The sequence below is a fragment of the Eufriesea mexicana genome, unplaced genomic scaffold, assembly GCF_001483705.2.
Source record: "Eufriesea mexicana isolate 0111107269 unplaced genomic scaffold, ASM148370v2 scaffold5561, whole genome shotgun sequence".
Classification (NCBI taxonomy): domain Eukaryota; kingdom Metazoa; phylum Arthropoda; class Insecta; order Hymenoptera; family Apidae; genus Eufriesea; species Eufriesea mexicana.
In genome coordinates, this window is record NW_016913558.1 from 899,192 (window position 1) to 920,049 (window position 20,858).

The 20,858-nt window shown below is 33.9% G+C and overlaps 5 protein-coding genes across 5 annotated transcripts in view; 3 read left to right on the forward strand and 2 right to left on the reverse strand.

Annotated features, from left to right (window-relative positions):
• LOC108552144 (uncharacterized) overlaps positions 1–2,050 on the reverse strand; it is a 62,264-nt gene extending 60,214 nt beyond the window's left edge. The window contains exon 1 of the mRNA XM_017906552.1: positions 1,654–2,050. Within this exon, the coding sequence (XP_017762041.1) occupies positions 1,654–1,808 (155 nt within the window). The 5' untranslated portion in view covers positions 1,809–2,050. The remainder of the gene's footprint in view (positions 1–1,653) is intronic.
• A 3,899-nt stretch (positions 2,051–5,949) lies between these two features.
• Sfxn2 (sideroflexin 2) lies at positions 5,950–11,743 on the forward strand. Its single transcript, XM_017906581.1, has 9 exons — positions 5,950–6,013; positions 7,535–7,714; positions 9,816–9,986; positions 10,359–10,557; positions 10,775–10,900; positions 10,984–11,050; positions 11,139–11,238; positions 11,346–11,393; positions 11,547–11,743. The coding sequence occupies exons 2-9, from the start codon at positions 7,560–7,562 to the stop codon at positions 11,659–11,661; spliced, it is 981 nt and encodes a 326-aa protein (XP_017762070.1). The 5' UTR covers positions 5,950–6,013; positions 7,535–7,559; the 3' UTR covers positions 11,662–11,743.
• Positions 11,744–12,350: 607 nt separating this feature from the next.
• On the reverse strand, positions 12,351–12,730 carry LOC108552169 (anaphase-promoting complex subunit CDC26). The gene has a single exon (XM_017906582.1). It carries the CDS (start codon positions 12,628–12,630, stop codon positions 12,412–12,414), a length of 219 nt encoding a protein of 72 aa, XP_017762071.1. The 5' UTR covers positions 12,631–12,730; the 3' UTR covers positions 12,351–12,411.
• Positions 12,731–13,476: 746 nt separating this feature from the next.
• Ing3 (inhibitor of growth family, member 3) lies at positions 13,477–15,618 on the forward strand. Its single transcript, XM_017906580.1, has 6 exons — positions 13,477–13,553; positions 13,993–14,064; positions 14,171–14,533; positions 14,601–15,018; positions 15,119–15,317; positions 15,420–15,618. The coding sequence occupies exons 1-6, from the start codon at positions 13,526–13,528 to the stop codon at positions 15,534–15,536; spliced, it is 1,197 nt and encodes a 398-aa protein (XP_017762069.1). The 5' UTR covers positions 13,477–13,525; the 3' UTR covers positions 15,537–15,618.
• Positions 15,619–17,184: 1,566 nt separating this feature from the next.
• On the forward strand, positions 17,185–19,140 carry LOC108552151 (trypsin-3). Its single transcript, XM_017906560.1, has 6 exons — positions 17,185–17,272; positions 17,839–17,936; positions 18,041–18,279; positions 18,405–18,635; positions 18,704–18,905; positions 18,973–19,140. Exons 1-6 carry the CDS (start codon positions 17,185–17,187, stop codon positions 19,138–19,140), a joined length of 1,026 nt encoding a protein of 341 aa, XP_017762049.1.
• Positions 19,141–20,858: the final 1,718 nt, after the last annotated feature.

Below are 20,858 nucleotides of genomic sequence, written 5' to 3' on the forward strand. Positions count from 1 at the left end.
CAGTTTTTGATTGTAGAGATATCCAAATAGGGTGAAAACTGAAATTCATAATATCATTACGAATTCCACATGAAATTAAATCTTAATTTTCATTAATTTAATTTCAATTCAAGTTAAACTAAACTAAAGTTTTAAATTTTACACAATATTTATCATCAAGCAATATAAATTGCTTATATTATTATAATATGTATTATAATATATTATAATATATATTATAACGTCATTGTCCATTTTATTACATCAATAACTATACAATATAAATAATACAACCACAATCGTCCACTTAATAAATACACTAGTAACCTAAAACACTAGGAAATAGGTTACGGACTGTAGAGTAAACAAAATGGTAGATAACATGGTACTACACTTCCTATGCTTAAAAACGCGCATAAACATTATACTACTATGATAGGCCCTGACTGGACAATTTCAACAACGACACGGAACCAGCGGAACACTATCATAAACAATTTCATTGTAATTCCACTGAGAACGGGACCACGATTGCATAGGGTTGAAATCACGGTTAAAACTGGAACACGAAACACATCGGACTTATCTCGGTTGTATAAATAAAATTTTAATAAAATGATGTCGCAATGCTTCCGTTGCGATCATAAAATTCTCCCCGCCGGCGGCAGCTCTTCATATAGGGTGTAAGTCGCGGTACACGAGTCATCGTGGGACTACCGTTTGCGGAATAAAAGCCGCTCCGCGAGAAAACCTATGATATGCAGAGCACGTAACTGACAACGGCCGACGGCTAGCACCCCCTGTTTCACGGTCGAGAAATCTTGGGGATCGTGAAAATTTACTTTTTCCACCCCGCGACCGTGTAATCGCATTTCCGTGCAGAAAAATTCACCTCTTGACCGGAAGCGGGGAGGTTATACGAGGCAAATCGCGGCTACGGCACTTTGAAACGTGTCCTATACCTTGGAGGACTACTTCACCACCGATGTACAAGATTACGTGGAACGGCGTAATAGTCATTGGTAAAACTAGGTTCGATTCTTCCATGTGGAAAGAGCGTAATTCCAGTAACAAGATTCGGTAACTAACGTCCTGGTAATGAACGTTAAAGAACATTTCTATTGCACGTAAAAACTGGGCAACGACGATGCATCGAAAGCGACGGTTAGCAAGCAGTTTCCCAACGCTGTCCGTCGCTTGCCGTCGGCTAGAAATGCGGGTAGCGTTAATTACGACTACAACTTAAAATTTGTCAACGGGATCGCTTCGTGATCACTTCTTATCGGACACAAGCATGGCTACACACACATAGGGACACACACGTACACAAACACGATAATATATAAGCTCACAATAAGGCACTATATATGCACGTAACAATCTGTCGAAAGTAACCGCGAGACGTTGCCTGTGAGCAACAACAGCAGCATGACATGCTTGCTAGTGGCTTCCTTCGACCGACGATCGGTCAAAACAAATTCAAGCCACGACGAAAGACTGGATGGTACGAAGGACTAACATAGGGCGATCCTAGCGAGGTTCGGTCAAACAAAACATCGCATGGGATGAAAGCACAGAAAGAGAGAAAGATGGAAAGTAAGCAATAGAAAGAGACAGAGAAAGGAAGGAAGAAGAGCTGGAGGCACAAAGAGTTCTCGTAGCAGGTACGCTTACCTCTTGGTGGCGTCGAGCAATGCGCCCTGAAAGCACTTAGCACCGTGAACGAAGGACACGACGATGATGTCCGGTAGCGCGGACTCAACGGTCACGAGGATCTTGTCGCCCCTGGCGAGCGTGAGCGCGGACAGGGCCACCGTGTCCGCCGCCATCTTGGCTCGTTAGAATTATTGCTCCTCGCCGTGTCGAGACCCGTCGTCTCTCTCTCAACGGATGACGTGAGGAGCGGCTGGGGCTGCCTCACTCTCCTCCGTGTGTACGGAGGCCATGGGCTCTGCGAGGCATGCTTAGGGTGGGGGAGACAGGAGGGCAGTCTCGGCCTGCTTGCTTGCTCCCTTGCTCGCTTGTTCGCTCGCTTGCTTTCCTAGCAGCCACCACTGCCAGCCGCGCCGCATTTCACGTTCGTGCACAGCTGGGCACTTGCGCCTCACTGCGCATGCGCTCCTCGCTGCTCCCACTCCGAAGATACAGACTCGTAGCACATGGTTATAGGCCCACGACCCTGCATGAAATTATACGTATTTTGTAAAATTATTTTTTTACTGCAGAGTGGAGGATATAAATAATTGTTCTTGAAAATTTGATAGTATAATATTAATAACATTACGTTTGAATAAATATTAACTAATCTGTTCTTTTCAGTAATGTATTGTTCTTTTCATTTGGGTAATAATTAAATTATTATTGAAAAATCAAGATGGTTAAAATTACAAGTTTTACAATTTGTTAACTTTATAGTATAGAAATCATGAGATTATAATAATATTTACTTGTTTTAATTTAGCAATTTTTTAAAAGAACTTATCTATCTAAATAAATATTTTAAAAGACGGAATATGTACATCCATGTTTATAATAATTGTAATATAATTTTTTAAAATATTAAAAATTTAATTTGGAAAGGACGATGTAATTAATATATCGTTATACGGCACTGTACTATTTTGCTTCAGGACAGTATAAACCATCTACGGTGCCCTTCTCCTAAGCAAACAAACCCCATACAGAGGGTAGTGTATGTTTCCCCTCATGACTTATTCCGTTTATCCAGCAGAATTTCAGCCAACTGATATCAGATAGAATTTTCTTTTACACGTCTCATACCCGGTCTAGATACACCACTATTACACACATACTTTTCGTAAGCATTCTTTCTCCATGGTATGGTGGGGACAGCTTGGAAGAATGAACCACTACTCCCTATAGAAACATATTCCACGTTTGAAGACCAGATATGCATACTAATTAGAATAAATTTGATAAATGTAATGTGATGTATGGTGGAAAAATATATAACAATTAACGTATATATAAATGACAGATAAAGAAAATACTTTTAGACATATTTACAGGAGTTTACTATCATATTTAATTTTAATCGTTATTCTAAATGTAATATAAATTTTGTTTTATTAGCTAGTAATATCGTTGTTAAGTTTCACTTGTAATAAATAGCCTTTTTTAATTTATAAGGAATAAATAGTTCAGTATTAAATTAATAGTGTATAGTTTAGTATTTACTGCTCACATATTATGTCTAATATGTGAAAAGCTAGCTAGAATGTGATATGTGAAATGAAAATCTAGGACGAAAATAAAATTTTATTGATAGTAAATGTCACGAAGAAATTATTATCATAGCAAAAGTCTGTCTTTCTAAAGTGATTGCAGCTACTTGCTTTTTTGATTCTACATCTTTCCACTTAGTTTTGATAAAGGAAGATAAATGCTTAATGAAGCAGGAACTTGACTCATGGTTAGATCATAGTTTGGTGATGAACGTATGGAGAAATTTCCATAAATAAATACCTTTTACAGATATCGAAGAAATTAATTTCGCAAAGTGTATTGCTAAAAATAATAAAAGAAAAATAAAATATAATTTTTACTCTTCGTGTGTAATCGTTTAAAATAACAAAAATGTTGTTAACGTATTACCGGAAATGTTAACCTATAAATTGCAGAATAACTTTATCGGTAACGATAAAACGAATGACACAAAAACGTTAAATTGACGGAGCAACTTTAATTCACTTTCGAATTTTTTTCTGAATACATTTATTAATGCCATTAATCTCTAGTCTTATGAGTAGAACTAGAGTCCAGAGAGAGACAAGCAATAACCTAAACGGGGAAATAGCAAGACCCCGAAATTATATCACGAATATTACGAAACAATAATTCGTGACAGTTTTAGCTACAATATGGTGATGCGGAACAAACGAGGTCGAGTTCTACTTTTCGTGAGCACGGAAGTGTACGGCTTAGTCGGCCTAGTGCACTAAGTTTTCGTACACTGGCCGCGTTGCAGTGGCCACGAAAACGACAAAACCGGACATAACAAAGGGAGACAAAGAAGGAAAGAAAGAGAAAGATAGGAAAGGAGACGACGAATGGGAACGAGTAGCTTCGTCGGTAAAGAAAATCACGCCACGAACATTTCAGGAATTCGACAGGAGCGCCCATGAACTTGATTTTGTCCGCTGACCTCCGTACTAAGCGTTGTTTAAACTTTCTCTGGTCAGTTTGTCTCGTAACTTTAACAAAGGGATTTGGAATCTCATACACAAAACGACGAAGTTCAACATCGAAAACGAGAATGCCGTCAGAGATGAGTGTCAATTGTTGAGAACAGGGTCGAAGGCTCAATAATGTGGTTTAATGAGCTTTATCTGCACCGACCAATACTTTATCGACACTGTTTAGTAAACAGTTGGAATCGCGGCGTAATAGGTAGACGAAGTCCATTCGAGCGGACCACGTATACGTCTTCGATATTAGCTCTCTACCACTGTCAATATTATTGCGCAACACAGAATATTGCGCGTTCCATATTGAGCGTTTAGGGCGTTCTTCAATCCGATATGAATTGGGAAGCGTTACGCCCTGATCTATTCTTACAATGATGGTTCTTTCTGCAGAAAATTATAAAAGAAAAATGCACTGCGGTAGGAGGCTATACGTTTGAATAACATGGAAGTCTTTGATGTTTCGGATGAACTTTTAAACGTCATTGTAGTCGTGAGTTTGTGTTAATTGAATATTCGGAGGTAGCGTCGTGCAGATGACACTATTTCGGGCAATGTGTTCCAGAAACCTCTTTCACATCTGGTAGACTCCAAAATTTAATTACATGCATAGAGTTTACAATAGGTACACGAAATATTTGCATATTATCATATTCTTAATTTTCCTATTTATAACAGTACATTGACTTAACTATAAATATTTGATATTGCAAAAATTAGAAAAATAATTTATCAAAGAAAATGTAAAATTATTTAAACGTTATATGGAGTACTTTCATAAATATTTGCGGTAAATTTACATTAGCGTAAACATTTACCGATCAGTATGATAATTCTAAAAACATCACTATTGTGAACAAGTTATGACTTCAAGCAATGTGTTTAAAAAGTCTCTTAGATTTATGATATGCATATGAATTCATGTGTAAACTCACAAGATTTATTTAAATATAAATTTACCTTTCTGAAATTTACCCAATTTGCTTAAGAAATGCGGTATAGGAAATAACATTTAAATTATACATGAGGAACGATTGTATGGACATATTGTACATTGTAATACACATATATGGAGCATTTCTCCTGTTTTATATTTGTGTCAAACGGAAATTGAATTGTGCCAAATGCAGAGTACCGTATTTAGAACAATTCAAAAAAGCAAGTTACAATTTTGTTATTGTTTCGTATCGACAATCGGCCTTGGAGAAATTGACACATGTTTACGTCATCTTTGCATATTCAATTATAGCATCTTATTTGTTATTATAAATTTAGAATTGTTTACCACATCGATATTAAATATTTCATAGAAAGCGTATTTATTGATACATCCTTTACAAATATTTATTTTTCTTATTAACACGTACTTTACTGTACCAAAAATATACATTAACCAAATTTGAATTATACGTTATCTTAAAGAAAGTTAAAATACTTTGAATATTTCATGTTCGTGTGAGAGATCAATTTCTACTGCAAATTTAGTTATATAGAATGCTATAGTCTAGTAATGCTGCATTGCAATTGCGCATTTTAACATTGAAGCTAATAAGAAAAATAAAAAGACTTGTGGGATTATCGATTCTTTTGAATATTTGACAAAGATAGATGCTGAACGATTCCATGAGAAAGAAAAGGATCATTCAAACGGACCGCATGGAATGATGATAATAACAATAATAAAGAAAGTGGCGCACGGGAAGGGAGACATGCAGGGGTGTATCAAGGTAGCTGGCGCTCGTGTAGGGTACCAATCAGCTGGTGTGCGCGGTGTTACGTTAGACAGCAGAACGGAGCAGGCTCTCCAGAAGTGACACACGTTTTCGCGGGTAAGCGGACAAAAAACTTATGCCTGCCACGTATAATGCGTTACATAATAATGCGGTCGTGCACGTGTAGTTTGACAGAGTGCGGCCGGAGGTGAAATATAACTGAAACGTTCGACTGTTTCGCGACATCGTTTTTGAATGAAAATGTGCCTACATCCGAATAGAAAGTGGGTCGTTCGTTAACTACCAGCCTCTTTTGCCGGGCACGGTCGATAATTGCTTAGGACCGAGAATCGCCGGTCGAAATAATTCGAAAATCCGAATATACAAATGTCTCACCGTGACGCCATTAAAATGGGAGGCGATAAACGATACCAGGACGTGCGAGCCGAAACAGGCACAGGCACACCCACGAAACTACAGTCGATGTGCCTTACACAGTGGTCTCTTTAGGTTATGCCGCATTTTACAAAGATGCGGGGCCCGCGAGAGCAACGATACATGTGTGCAGAATCGACCAACGCACTTTGCCGACTGAAATCAGGAGGCCAACGTGCTTCGCAATAATATTAATTGATGGGTCAAATTTAGTATTGTCTGTTAATGTCATGTCTGTCCTGCATTGTTTTCTATTATAATTTACGGGGGCTGCGTACGCCTTTTAAAGTCTCGCTCGAACATCGAACGTATCGTTCGATGTCACAGTGTCAAATAATCGATACCTCTCAGTTGTCAGGAACGATCTTTCGAACATACGATACAACACGGCGTACCGTTAAGGCATAAACGTTCGTAGTTTATTTTAACAATCTTGGTACGGTAATCATTTTCAATGTATTTTACTTTTACTTATTTACTTTTTCTTTTTTATTTTTTTTTTTTTTTTACGATAAAACTTTGTAGATAAGAATTGTCTGCATAAAAGGAAGACAAAGTGTATTGACTTGAGTAGTCTGGCTGTATCGTATACAATATTATATTCGTAATTTTCGTATCTTTTATCGCAAATATGTTAACGTATTATTATGTAATTTCAGGTTATTTTAATTTCACTTTCTCCAGTATAAGAAGTTAGTAAAAATATTTGTGGATACAGGTCACCATTATGAGATTGTTTGTAATTTGTGCCATAAATAAAACATATCTAAAATTCAAAGTAAACAAGTAGGACTCTGAAATAAGCCTTATCAATGAAAGTAAAACCGATAAAATGATTTGCTCTAATCTTTAGACTAGTTCTATGAATTTACCGAGTTTTCGAGTACAGGTAATTAACGATCACGAGCAGTTTGTTTCTCTACAGCATCTGGTAAACAATAATTGTAACCTCAATTATTAATACTTCGAAGGCACATTAATCTTCGTGGTATAGTGTTACGAAGCAGTATTTTTATACATTACACAATATTACGGTTTTTTTAGCACATACCGACAGCTCACACCTGCGTCTATAAATATTATATTAATGGACCTCACCAACTTCGTTCTCGCCATCTTTCTTTTTTTTTCTTTTTTTTTTAATATCAGAAAGACATGCTTTGTACGTCGGTCTAATCAATTGTTTTGTGTTTATTGACGAAGATCGAGACCACGGTATCCCTCGAATATGGGGGAGGAGAGATTGAACATCGACGAACCTCTATGGGATCTTAGCACTTTCGCAGGCAGATGGAAACATTTTGCCTGGGTGACGGACTTCCGGACTTGTATCGTTCCTGAATCTAAGTTGCTCGAAGCAAAAAAGCTACGTGAGGATTACAAGTAAGTATAAAGGAACTTGATTTTAGCATAAATTAATTTACTATGACACAATATAACGTAAATATGAAATTTGAAAAAGGAATTAATTGAGTTGTTGAATACGTAAATTAAAGGTCTACATGGAATATTATCAATTTCAATATATATGTATCTGAAATTTGGATATGTTATACAGGAAAAAGTAAATTAAAGTTAAAGCAACAGAGAGTAATATTAAAATATACACATATGGAAGATGGATGAAGATGTTGAGTATACTTCAAGGTCATTTTTGTTTTTTCTTTTTCTTTATTAAAAATAGATTTAGAGATTAAAGTATAGTGCATGTAGAACATAATTATAAGTTCTGTACTATTTATTCTTCACCGAGTGAAATTTATCATACCAACGTGTATACTTAAGTAAACACGATTATTGAATTCCCAACAAACTATTAAGTACATTTTTATATCAGTATAGTTCATCTCGTGTAAATATAGTTACTGTCCATTTACAGGAAAAATATCCTCATCGAAGTTTTTAAAATTCCTCGAAAAATTCGCAGATGAAATTGATATGAAATTTGAAAGGAACGGAGTATCATCGTTATCTTTGAAGAAGATACAGAGATATCATCGAGTTGTAAAATTTTCCGTACCACTTTATAGCAACATTCTCAAAATATTCTCTTCACGCCGATTTCCCTTTTTACGACTGACGAAACGATCATAACTTAAAGTATGTGATTCAAGGAACGAAGTATTTTCTTCGCGTTTTTATCATCTTCGAAGAAACATCGTTGCATAATGAACGTTATCGATGCATACAATTCGTGGTCTTAAGTATTTCAAGGTTGCGACGATATAATTACACCGTAGTAAAATTTTTCACTTGTAATAAATAAAAAACGCGATTATCTTACTTTTACATTATATTTAAAAACATACTAACTATATTAATACTTTTCTGCCTTTTACGCCTGAGTTATATTCATTGAAAATTCTTGTAATTCCCAGAGTACACGTACAGAGTCATTAATATATAATTCAATCGTTTATCAGGGGAATTCCAAAAAAATTTAATGAAAAAGAAAAGATAAAATAAGAAAAAAAAATTCAGAATAATCGATAAATTAAATTTTGAAAATCCATTAAATTCTATGATTTATTTATTAATTCTATGAAGCAATCTTGAAAGCGATTGTCACAGTGCAAATATAATGTTCTATTTAAAATATCAAAGAGTTGACCATGAAACTTCGTTTCGTGCCTCCACATTCCCATTTTTCTATAGAATTTGTATCTCATTACGCGATTTAATTCATCCGACTGACAATTATTCAATCTCGTTCTTTGTATATAAATTCGACGAAGTCCTATATAAAGGAACAAAGCACGGGAATAATTTTTTTCCATGTAATTCAAGCACCTTTTCACGCAAGTTTTGCTCGATTTATCTGCAACTAAGGCTCGCGTTGCAGGTGGTTGACCGTACATACATACGTATAATTTATGTAAGTAACCGTGGCACGGGTGATAGAACAATTTTATGGGAAACGGAAGTCATAAGGGGCATGCATTCGATCAGATCTTTATTTTAAATCGGTAACGGGTCATCGAACGATTTATATTCGACGTATTGTACAGAGAGGAGGAAGGAAAAAAGTGGAAAATAAGTTTTCCTTGAAGGCGTTGTAAATATTGTTCATAGTGCCTTTGCCTTCCCTTTTTCTAATTAAACAAACAGTGTCAGTTGGTCAGTTGTGTAATTCAGACAGTGATTATGTGATGAAATAAGTATGAAAAAGAGTAAAGAACCAATTAGCGTTTGCAGAACTATGAATCACCAAACGAAAATTTTATTTCGGAGAAGTACATCCGACGTGTTCAATTTGCATAATTGGAATTTAAACAGCACCTAAGGTGAATAGTTTCTTCAAATTTGATTCGATTCCTCGTTCGTTGTTAAGTAGAAATTCAGACAGAATTTTTTATTTATTTATTGTAATTTTGGCAAATTCTTGCAAACGTAAATATCGAAATTCGTAACATAAATTTGCACGCACCCATGTTACTTTTTTCTTTTGCGTCTACGAAAAATCAATAGTCTGTTTATCCCTTAGACTTGGGAAGGAGCCAGCTGGTACAACCCGGGAGCAAATCATCTATGCTAAGAAGCTTTACGAGTCGGCCTTTCATCCCGACACCGGTGACCTGCAGAATGTCTTTGGCAGAATGTCCTTCCAAGTACCAGGAGGAATGGCTATCACTGGTGCCATGCTTCAATTCTACAAGTACATTGTCCCTTTTGCATATTATCTGCCTTAAACTATCCTACCCCTGCGAAGAACGATACGCTTGGAATGCAAAGAATTCAAGAGGTCATTCAATTCAACTTCATTCCAACTGCAATGAGCAAAATTGAGTGCTAATCGTTTGAAGAAAGGATTAGAAAGAGTAGTGTCAACTATATAATTGAAATGTTCAATTTTTAATTTAATTTATTCTTAAGACAAATGGAGTAATGAAAAATAGAAAGATTTCAACGTTATAACAATATTAGTAATTTTGCAAAACCGCTATTTAAAAATTTCGTTGTAACAAGTAGTAGCAGAAATCATAGTTGTTTTATAAAAAATCATATTTTATTTGTGACAATGTTACAGAACAACCACGGCTGTGGTGTTTTGGCAGTGGGTGAATCAGTCCTTCAACGCATTGGTAAACTACACAAACAGAAACGCTAATAGTCCTACGACCGTGAATCAACTAGGAGTGGCATATGTCAGTGCTACATCGGCAGCCATGATAACAGCAATAGGGTGCAAATCGTTTTGGGCAAAACGAGCAAGTCCACTTATGGCGGTAAAATAATATTTTCTATCCGATAGAGCTAAAGTCAAACCTGAATTAATACTTCAATAACAAATTGAATTCGAAATGATCCATAATAGTGCAGCTTCTATAGGTTTAAATGTATAATTGCTTTCATTTTCAGTGAAGGGTCTAGTTAGTTTACTTATTATTCAACTAAGTGTGCAATTTGAAAATTTAACTATTAATATTAAATTTAATTATTTAGCGTTACGTGCCATTCGCTGCTGTAGCAGCCGCAAACTGCGTGAACATTCCCTTGATGAGACAAAATGAGATCAGTAGTGCAATTGATATCTGCGACGAGAACGGTAATAAGTTGACGAAATCAAAAGTAAGTTGTATTTGAAAAATACAGAAATTCATTATACAATAAAATTTGTCATTGAAGAGAAATAAATGCATTATTCCTTTTAGCTTGCAGCAATCAAAGGCATTAGTCAAGTAGTTATCTCAAGAATTGTCATGTGTGCACCTGGCATGTGTGAGTAGACATTAAATAAAATGTAAAATGTAAGGTCAAACATTATTGTGCATGTTACTGTAATGAAACATAAACTTCTATGGTCTAGTAATTCTACCACCCATCATGGAAAGGCTAGAAAAATACGTTTGGATGCAAAGAATTAAACCACTGCATGGACCCATACAAGTTTTATTGGTCGGTTGTTTGTGAGTATTACTTAAATATGTCTGTTTTCAATTTTTGTTTAATTTAGTAATAACTACGAGTCGTTTAAAGAACACTTGTAAATAAGAAATATTCATTAATATTTCAGTCTAACATTCATGGTACCAACAGCATGTGCATTATTCCCACAAAACTGGTGAGCTATTATAAATTTTATATATTTTTTTTCTTTTCTTGAATTTATATCAAGTGAGTGATATAATTGTTTTGTATTAAAAATTAATTTATTAACTATTTTTAACGTCAAATATTCATTTACTAACGTAAGTATTTTGCATATGTTTTGTAGCTCAATTAAATCGAGTACTTTGGAACGCTGGGAGCTCGAGAACTACGAACTTTTAAAGCAGAATTGTAAAGACAAAGAAATACCAAAATATTTATATTTTAACAAAGGTTTATAATGCACAAAGACTGTAGTCGTGATAAAAGATCATGGAGGGTGCTCTTTCTATCGCCCTGTATAAGATAGCAAGCTAATTAATAATGGGATTGAGTAAGTTTTCGCATACAATATGCCATCGGGATACTGTAGTTTTCTGCTGGTTCAGAGGATGAGAGCTCGTTCCGGAGAGAACAATAAATACGACAATATTGCATTTCGAACAATTTTTATTCTATATAGCAATACGGTTTATTTGTAAGTTTCATTATATACGTGCTATATCAGGGCATGATTCCATTTTACTATTCATTATGCATTTTCATCAGTAACGATTGCTTCCTACGATAGGAATACAATACGATCACTGACATATTAGTTAATGTGATAAACTAACCTCTTTCAGAGGCAATGTTTCAGACGGCAATAATTTGTTTCCACTGAACGCTCAATCGGCTTGTTTTAATTGAATTACGTGAATAAATATACTTTTCAATTACTTCAATCGCGGTATCATAATATCACATATTATATTGTGTCTTAGATCTTAAACAACTATCATTGTTCTATTGTTACTACCTCCTTGAACTGTTAAACGTTACAAAAAAATGCTGCCATGTATATTTTAGTAATATTACAATAAACATTCTGGATACGAAATTTGAATGAATTTGCCTTATCTTGTCGTAAATTAAAATTGATTACATAATAATATCACAACGAATATCAAAAGTAACGTAATGTAAAATATATATGTATATTAAATAGGAAGCTATATATTTGGTCGAGAATGAGTAGCTTGATTTTGTTGCGATGTATAACCAATACGTTCTTGGATTTCACTTTGCGGCACTTTACCACCCCATGAGGGAGGATTAAATGTTGGTGGTCTTTCAGATTCTTTCTTAGCTTCAAGAGCTTTCCTCATTGTCTCGTACTCTTGCAGATCGTCTAGTCGTAAATCGATTCTCGTCGGACTGCGCCGTATCATTTTACTAAGAAAAAGTTCAACATACCTTTCTTTTAATATAAAAAGATCTCACTGCGTGCTGACCGATATGTAAGGAATGTCGATAATAAAGGCCAAACGAATGAATACATACTTTCTTTAATCCTTAATACTACACAATCTGCAACATATCATTTAGAAAATAATGTTTCATTTTCAAATATCTGCATGTATTCCTAATTGCAAATTATTGTTTCTTAATACAAGTACGTAAATTTTGAATAGATTGGGGAATATCTTTTAATTTCAGAATTACACAAATTGTTACTAAAACAAGTCATTAAATTTTTCCCATATAAAATTTAAAAAATAACAAATCTTTTTATATAACATACATTGCACATTATACAATACACATAAATTTTATTACAATATTAATGAGCATACTTTTAAGAGTTAAAAATATAAAATATAGAATAAGTATAATTATAACATTTACCCAATGGAAGAAAGTATTAGTGTTTACATTAACAGAAATATTTAACTCAAATATAAAATATTTTCTACAGGGCACAGGACCACATAATGACATCCCTGAACGTTAGGTTAAGATGGCGGATTACAAGGAATAGATAACTGGCCAACAATAATTCTGAAATAAATAACACTTCTGAGAATGAATAGATTACTGAGCCATTTATATTCGCGAAAATGACATTTTTTCTACGATATTTCATACGAGTCGGTCATAAATACGCATCATTTACAGAACTAGCGTGAAAATGTGGGTACAACAAGGGATTTGGCCGCCGTAAACACGCTTCCGATCGAGTGCTACAATTTTCGTTAATTTTGCCACGGCGGCAAGCACTCCCCTTTAGTAAATTGTAAATAATTGTAAATTAAGCACCAGGCAACGAAACGCCAGCACGAAAGGATGCTTTACTTGGAAGATTATGTTGAAAGTACGTAAAAACGAGGCATGCTCTGCTTACCCAGCTTCTCAAGAAAGTTACTAACCTTTCCGAATATACTCTCTCACACAAACATTAGAAACATTTCTCAAAGCGAATATCTGAATAGATATTATGTTATCACATGTAATCATTTAAATGTTGCTTCTTATTTTACTGCCAAATAAAATATCGTATAATATAAGTAATTACTTGACATACCGTTCTGCATAAATTTTAGGTTAGTTATATGTTTTTTGAATGATCTGTAACTAACTGCTCTTACCAATATATTTTGAAGTAAAACTATAACTTACAATATTTCCTATGAATAGAATACAGACATTGTAATGTTTATATTAATTGAATAAATATTGTTTATTCTTGAGAATCTATCTTTTTTATTTTCATTTTGTTTGGTTATGTTAACCTTCTCCTTTTGCGGTTTCAGTGATCGAGCATCTACCACAAGAATTAAGAGACCGGTTCACAGAAATGAGAGAAATGGATTTAGGTGTACAGAGTATGTACATTAATATATAATAAAAAACCTTGAACTTTTCTCTTCTATACAAAATATCTTTACATAAATTTATGGACTATATCAATAAATACTCTAACTATTGCAGATTCAATGGACAGTTTAGAAAAAAAAGTAAAGATTTTTTTTGCAAACGCAAAGAAAATGAAACCTAGTGAAAAGGAAGCAGAATATGAAGCTATTAGAAGAGAATATTACAAAACATTGGAGGATGCAGATGAGAAGGTGCATTTAGCTAATCAGATGTATGACTTAGTAGATAGATATTTGAGGAGATTAGACCAGGAATTGCACAAATTTAAAATGGAGTTAGAGGCAGATAATAAAGGTATCACAGAAATACTGGAAAAGAGGTCATTGGAGTTAGATCAGCCACCTACAAATAGTAGTCAAAAAGAAAATCGATATAGCTTTACAACATCTAGTAGGTCACGAGACAATCATAGTCATTGTAAGTATTTCTTTATTCTAATTACATTTTATTCAAAATAGAAAACATTTTATATTTACATTTATAGCTCGAGCAGAGAAAAGGAGAGATTCAAATGCATCTTCTACATCAATAGAAAAACGCTTAGCTATAGAAAAAATTTCTCCAAGTCTTCCTGAATCGCGACCAGCTTCAGCAAATTCAGGACCAATTATTGCCGCTACTAGCGTGCCATCTACCCCTACAGCAATGGCGAATTCTGTCGGCTCTGTAAGTTATAATCTTGGTCACATAGGAGCTGGTGGAAATGCCATAGCAGCTGCAGCATCACAAGCAATTGCTGCAACACAGCAAATGCAGCATGGCAGACGTACTGCCAGTTTAAAAGCTAGTTACGAGGCCATTAACACTGGAGGTGTACATGCAGCTGAATTTAGTAGAGAATTAGCTGGTGCTGCTCAAACCGCCATTGCAGCTATACAAGAAACAACTAAAAAACATAAAAAGTATGCGATTGTTAAAAAATATTCGCAAATATTATGTTTGCAAATGCATTTGTAAATGCAATTAATAAAAAATATTCACAAATGTTATTTTTTATTTTAGGAAAGTAACAACTGCTGTTCCAAGTTCGAGTGTAGTTGCTGCCTCTGTCCAGCAACCAGTATCACCTCCAGTTATAACTACAAATACACAAGTTGTAGATTCGGATAATCCAGATTGGACTTATGATCCAAATGAACCAAGATATTGTATATGTAATCAAGTATCTTATGGAGATATGGTTGCCTGTGACAACTCAGATGTGAGTTAAATTTTGATTTCGTATTTCCATATTTCTGTGCTAATCAAATAAGAATATCTATATTTATTGAATAATATTTTTCCTATCATTATTTTTTTACAGTGTCCTTTTGAATGGTTTCATTATCCATGTGTGGGTATCACTGCACCCCCAAAAGGAAAGTGGTACTGTCCTCAATGTACATCTTCTATGAAGAGACGCGGAGGTCGAAAAAATTGATTGTACTCCAATCAGTGCAGATATAATGAGAAAAAATTGATACTACCTCTTAGGCATTGTCCGTCAAGTACCAACTTAGTTAGGAAGCTATTAATTCTGATTTTATATGACTTTTTAAATATGTTTAAAGTTTAAGTCGTGATCTTATCTGGTCTTGGTCTTGTCCCACAAAACTTGTATTTCTGTTTCTAAAGCAGAAAAGAGCAGTTTTTTTTTACTGCGTTTTGTAGACATAATGGAAAGATCAGATGGTGCAAAAAGTGGGCTTCGAACAAATTCCGTTTTACAAAAGGGTTTTTTGCATATAAGTATTGCAAATATTTTTTAATACTTTTTGCACCATTCTATACAGCGACCATATTAGATAGTTTCTACGAATTTACATTGAAAAGTAATCTTTTCCTCTGGTGATACACGACACTGATTCATTGACTGAGGTATCAGAGACGATTTTCACTGTGAATTTTTCGAAATTTACGTTTTTAGTTCACGCAATGTCGAGCAATCTTCGTATATTTACGTCCTCGTGTTAGTTCAGACGTGCTTAGTATCTCGCTGGATTGACGACTGTGCGAGCAATAACATTTTAAGTGTTCTACGCTTTGAGAGAGAAACGAAGCAAACAAAAGAGAAAGAAAGAAAAAAGTCGATAACAAATTGTGAGAATACTACTTTCGAAATAAAGGAATGTAGCAACTTGGTGTATAAATAAAGCGAACGATGCAGATTTATTATTTGTATTATTAACAGAGTCATAAAAGAATTTTACATTAATTGTATGCATGTTTTTTTTTTATTTTCTCTGATCGTTATAATTAATATTCCTCGTTTAAATACGTATGACTCACACTAAATTGTATATCCTATCATACAAATAGTTCAGTAAGGCACCAGAACATTTAATGTAAAAAAAAATTCGGGTATCTTGTTTTGAGGTCACTTTTATTGTTAGCGCGACCACGATCTGGTTAGCCAGTGATCTGGTTAACCTCAAATAAACCTCAAATACATATTTAACCTACTGATGTATCTTATCCTTCAAAAAAGATGCTGCTATTGAAGCAATTTCAGTTTCCACAATTACAAGCGGAAAGAAGGGAAATACGCTTGTCGATAATAATTTATAATTGACGATTCCCTATAAAAATTTTATTATAGATAAAATGCTGCTAAAACTACAATATAAAAGATACAAACGAAAGGGAAAAACCAGCGCAATTATGACATGATTCATGACGTTACTATCGGCAACCTATAATTATTGACCTTCTTCATTTCAGAGCATGTTTGACCTTGCTTTTCGTTCCACTTCAAACATTTTACTATAAAAATTGAATAACATTGTGACATATACTTCATACATAAATGAAGACATAATCATGATAGGAAGTAATTTACGCCAAATTGCTGGCAATATATTCTACACTATTTTATTGTGGCGGAAAGGATTATTGCTTCTCTATCTGTGAAAGGTCGCACATTATTTTCGTTCCGAAAGGATGTACAAGTTAATATGCTTCTCTAAAATGTATTGCAAGGTATCCTCGTTATATATAAACCAACGGGGACTTACACGCTGAGAATCTTGTTACTCTTCGGCTCACGGTACTTTCAAACGGCATAGACAGTTATTTCCTGGCATTCGAACATGTCTTGTGTGCTATTCGCGGTCTTCGCATGCATTTTAAGGAACCACGTTTTGGCGCAGAATACCATTTCTTTTGACAGCATCACGAGTATGTAATTAAGTATATAAAAATTAAAAAAAAAAAAATAAAATTGAAAAATTTTAATTATTTTTAGCTGTTTTCACGATCAGATTAGTATGTTCTTTATTTAAAATTGTTTTAAACTTGAGTCATTTTATATTTTGAAAACCAGGAATTCCTTTAAAAAATTAATTTTTATTACATTATTATTTTGTAAACTTTTTTAATTTTCTAAACAAAAAGAATTATATCGAATACATTTATTAAGACGAAATATTTATCGAAAATTAAGACAGGGATTTTTTTATTTTTGGTTACATTTGAATTTGATTCTCTAAATCTTTAAAAATTTTGAACATCTGTATTGATAGTTAAATTTTTATCAAGATAAAATTATTTTATGCTGTAAAAAGATTTTGTTTAATGATGTTTTAATGAATTTAATTTTCATTTCATAGCATAACACTTTGTACACAGATTCGAAAATTAATATTACGTTTCAATATAATCTTAAATAAATGCGTATATATATTGCTTATACAGATTTAAAAATAGAATATTTTACTATGATTTTTTAATATTTTCTGTTGTAGATCAGAATAATAATAGCATTAACAGAACATCGTGTTGCGTACCAAGGAATAATTGTCCATTTGCTAATACAGGAATTGACGTTCGAATTGTTAATACGGTACGTACGAACAATTAAGTTTAATTATATCTTAAAACAATTTTAAATAAATCAAATGACAAGTTTCTTTAAAAAATACATCGTTTTCTTTCTAATTACTCAAGGGTTCTAATTGTCCTGATGGACAAGTATACTGTTGCTCGTCTAATTCGGGAAATTTGATTGACACTACATGTGGGATTAGAAAAATTCCAGAAACTGCACATCCTCAAGGTCAAGCTAGCTATGGTGCATATCCTTGGCAAGCTGTACTTTTAACAACTGACAATGTTTATGTTGGTTCTGGGGTTCTAATTACACCAAATCATGTGTTAACTGTTGCTCATAAAGTAGCATCTTACAAGTGAGTAACTTAAATTTATATTTCACTCTAATTTCATACAATATAAGGACCTCTCTTTACATTTTCATATCACTTTTATTTGTTATTTTCAATTTAACGTTACAAATAAAGCTACTTTCCTGTAGAAATGGTGGACTTAAGGTAAGACTTGGAGAATGGAATGGACAGTCCACTACTGAGCTCTATCCATCTAAGGAATATTCAGCCCGAAAAATATCTGTGCACTCTGAATTCAATTCCATGAATCTACAAAATGATGTAGCAGTAATAACTTTAAGCGATACTGTTCCTATTTCAAGCAGTCCTAATATTAACACTGCGTGCTTTCCTACAGCAGTACCCACAGCTTATACAAGGTACACAGAAAATTTCTATTTAATATTGAATTTAATTTAGTTATTGCAATTTTACATTGCTTTTTAAGATGTTGGGTATCAGGCTGGGGAAAAGATGCATTTGGAACTAATGGTAAATACCAGAGTATAATGAAAGAAGTAGATGTACCAATTGTTGATCAATCAACTTGTGAAAATGCACTACGACAGACTAGGCTTGGACAATATTTCATGCTAAATAAAAACAGTTTCATATGTGCAGGAGGAGAACAAGGAAAAGATGCATGTACAGTAAGTGATTATTAAAAATAATGTAATTTTTATAATTTTTTTAAAACTCTAATAAAAATTTGTTTAGGGTGATGGTGGTTCACCTTTAGTGTGTCAGTCTGGAAGTGGACAATGGCAAGTAGTTGGAATGGTTGCATGGGGTATTGGTTGTGCAACTAGTAACATTCCTGGTATATATGTGAATGTATATAATTATATTACATGGATTACACAACAAATAAGTCAGAATAAGTAATTACACAAGTACGCTAGATCTAAATGCTATTCAATGATTAACTTATCTAAAATATATCATATAATATGTTAGCTATGCAGTAATTGTATACTCATATTTTGTTATAATGTCTATACAGCTTTCAGAAATTTGTATTTTTTAAATTTTTATTTCTTAATGCATATGTACATGTAAATTCATTTAAATATATTTGTATAGGAAATACTAAATATACTATTAGAAAATATAATTAAAATCCGAGGTTCGATTGCCGTATGTAGTTGTAGTTTCTTTTCTATCTATTTTTAATTTTGTATTCATTTTCCGCCTATGAAAACATTGTAAATAAACAATTGAAACAAAATTTCTTAATAAAAAAATTAATTTTTTATTCTTTCCTATGCTAGTATATATTTGTTACAAAATAATAAGAATATTATGCAAGAAAAACAGTTTTCTACAGCAACCCTATTTACAACAGAAGGAACACAAAATCATAAATAATCATTATATACAGGAAATACAAATTCTATAGTACATGGAAGTACTAATTACAATCTGACAAACTTTCTGACCTTACCGAGGAAAAGATTATTGTACAGATCATTAAAATTATAAAATAGATGAAACCAGCTGCCCATGTTACTCTACCTTCGATAGAACTCTATCAACGAAAGGACAACGGGCTGTTCATAAAAGAAAAAGCATCAATAAAAACCACCCATTCTTTTAACGCAAAATACGCATAACAATGTCAGGAAAGTTACTACATCCTGTCTTTCCGTGCATGCAGGAACAGAGACGGAAATTTCTACCGCATGTGGAGAAAAAAATAGAGGAATCAACAAATAAGTATAAAAATGTCATTGAAACCTGTTCCCAACCAGGACAAATAACGCAACAATAATATAAAACTTTATGAAAATCAGTGAAGCAACCATTTATAAATAATAATGAATTTACTGTATTAACAGCAAGCCGTTGAAAAGGCATAGAGACGATGCGGCAGTGAAAAATCACAAACTAACAACTTTCTAGCCTTAAATCTGTGAACAATCGAAACCCGAAAAAAATCATTCTTCTATTAGATAAGAGTCTGTCCTACAGAGATAAATGGAAAAAGTATTACCAGCAGTCCCCATTTCGAAGATGCAGGAGCCGACGGGAAACTACGCAGTAGCCTGTCACACAAGATCGCACTTCCGACGCTATTTTTCGAAAACGTGTTATCATATTCGGAAAAAAGTCACTGATTCTATTAGAGGCGGCTTTGCTCTACAGAGATAAACAGAAATATACATATCGGCAGACCCTGTTTCGTGAAGATAAGAGCCGACGGGAAACTACGCAGTAGTCAGTCACACACGATCGCACTTTCGGCACTATTTTTCGAAAATGCGTTATCATATTCAGAAAAAGCCGCCGATTCTATTAGAGGAGGCTTTGCTCTACAGAGATAAGTAGAAAACTTAATATCAGCAGTCCCTATTTCGTCAAGATAAGAGCCGACCGGAAACTACGCAGTAACCTGTCACACACGATCGCACTTCCGGCACTATTTTCGAAAATGCGTTATCAAATTCGGAAAACAACAACTAAATCTATTAGAGGAGGCTTTGCTCTACAGAGATAAATGGAAAAATTTTTATCTGCAATCCCTATTTCGTCAAGATAACAGCCCACCGGAAACTACGCAGTAGCCTGTCACACACAATCTCACTTCCGGCACTATTTATCGA

Excerpts from the sequence above, each read along its gene's own strand:
- Sfxn2 (XM_017906581.1), top strand. The coding sequence starts at position 7,560 with ATGGGGGAGGAGAGATTGAACATCGACGAACCTCTATGGGATCTTAGC. Across the intron at positions 9,987-10,358 it reads GCCATGCTTCAATTCTACAA|AACAACCACGGCTGTGGTGT; the intron begins GTACATTGTCCC and ends ACAATGTTACAG. Across the intron at positions 11,239-11,345 it reads GTTTTATTGGTCGGTTGTTT|TCTAACATTCATGGTACCAA; the intron begins GTGAGTATTACT and ends TTAATATTTCAG.
- LOC108552169 (XM_017906582.1), bottom strand. The coding sequence starts at position 12,630 with ATGATACGGCGCAGTCCGACGAGAATCGATTTACGACTAGACGATCTG.
- Ing3 (XM_017906580.1), top strand. The coding sequence starts at position 13,526 with ATGCTTTACTTGGAAGATTATGTTGAAA. Across the intron at positions 14,065-14,170 it reads AATGGATTTAGGTGTACAGA|ATTCAATGGACAGTTTAGAA; the intron begins GTATGTACATTA and ends TAACTATTGCAG. Across the intron at positions 15,019-15,118 it reads ACAACTAAAAAACATAAAAA|GAAAGTAACAACTGCTGTTC; the intron begins GTATGCGATTGT and ends TTTTTATTTTAG.
- LOC108552151 (XM_017906560.1), top strand. The coding sequence starts at position 17,185 with ATGTCTTGTGTGCTATTCGCGGTCTTCGCATGCATTTTAAGGAACCAC. Across the intron at positions 17,937-18,040 it reads ACGTTCGAATTGTTAATACG|GGTTCTAATTGTCCTGATGG; the intron begins GTACGTACGAAC and ends TAATTACTCAAG. Across the intron at positions 18,906-18,972 it reads AAGGAAAAGATGCATGTACA|GGTGATGGTGGTTCACCTTT; the intron begins GTAAGTGATTAT and ends AAATTTGTTTAG.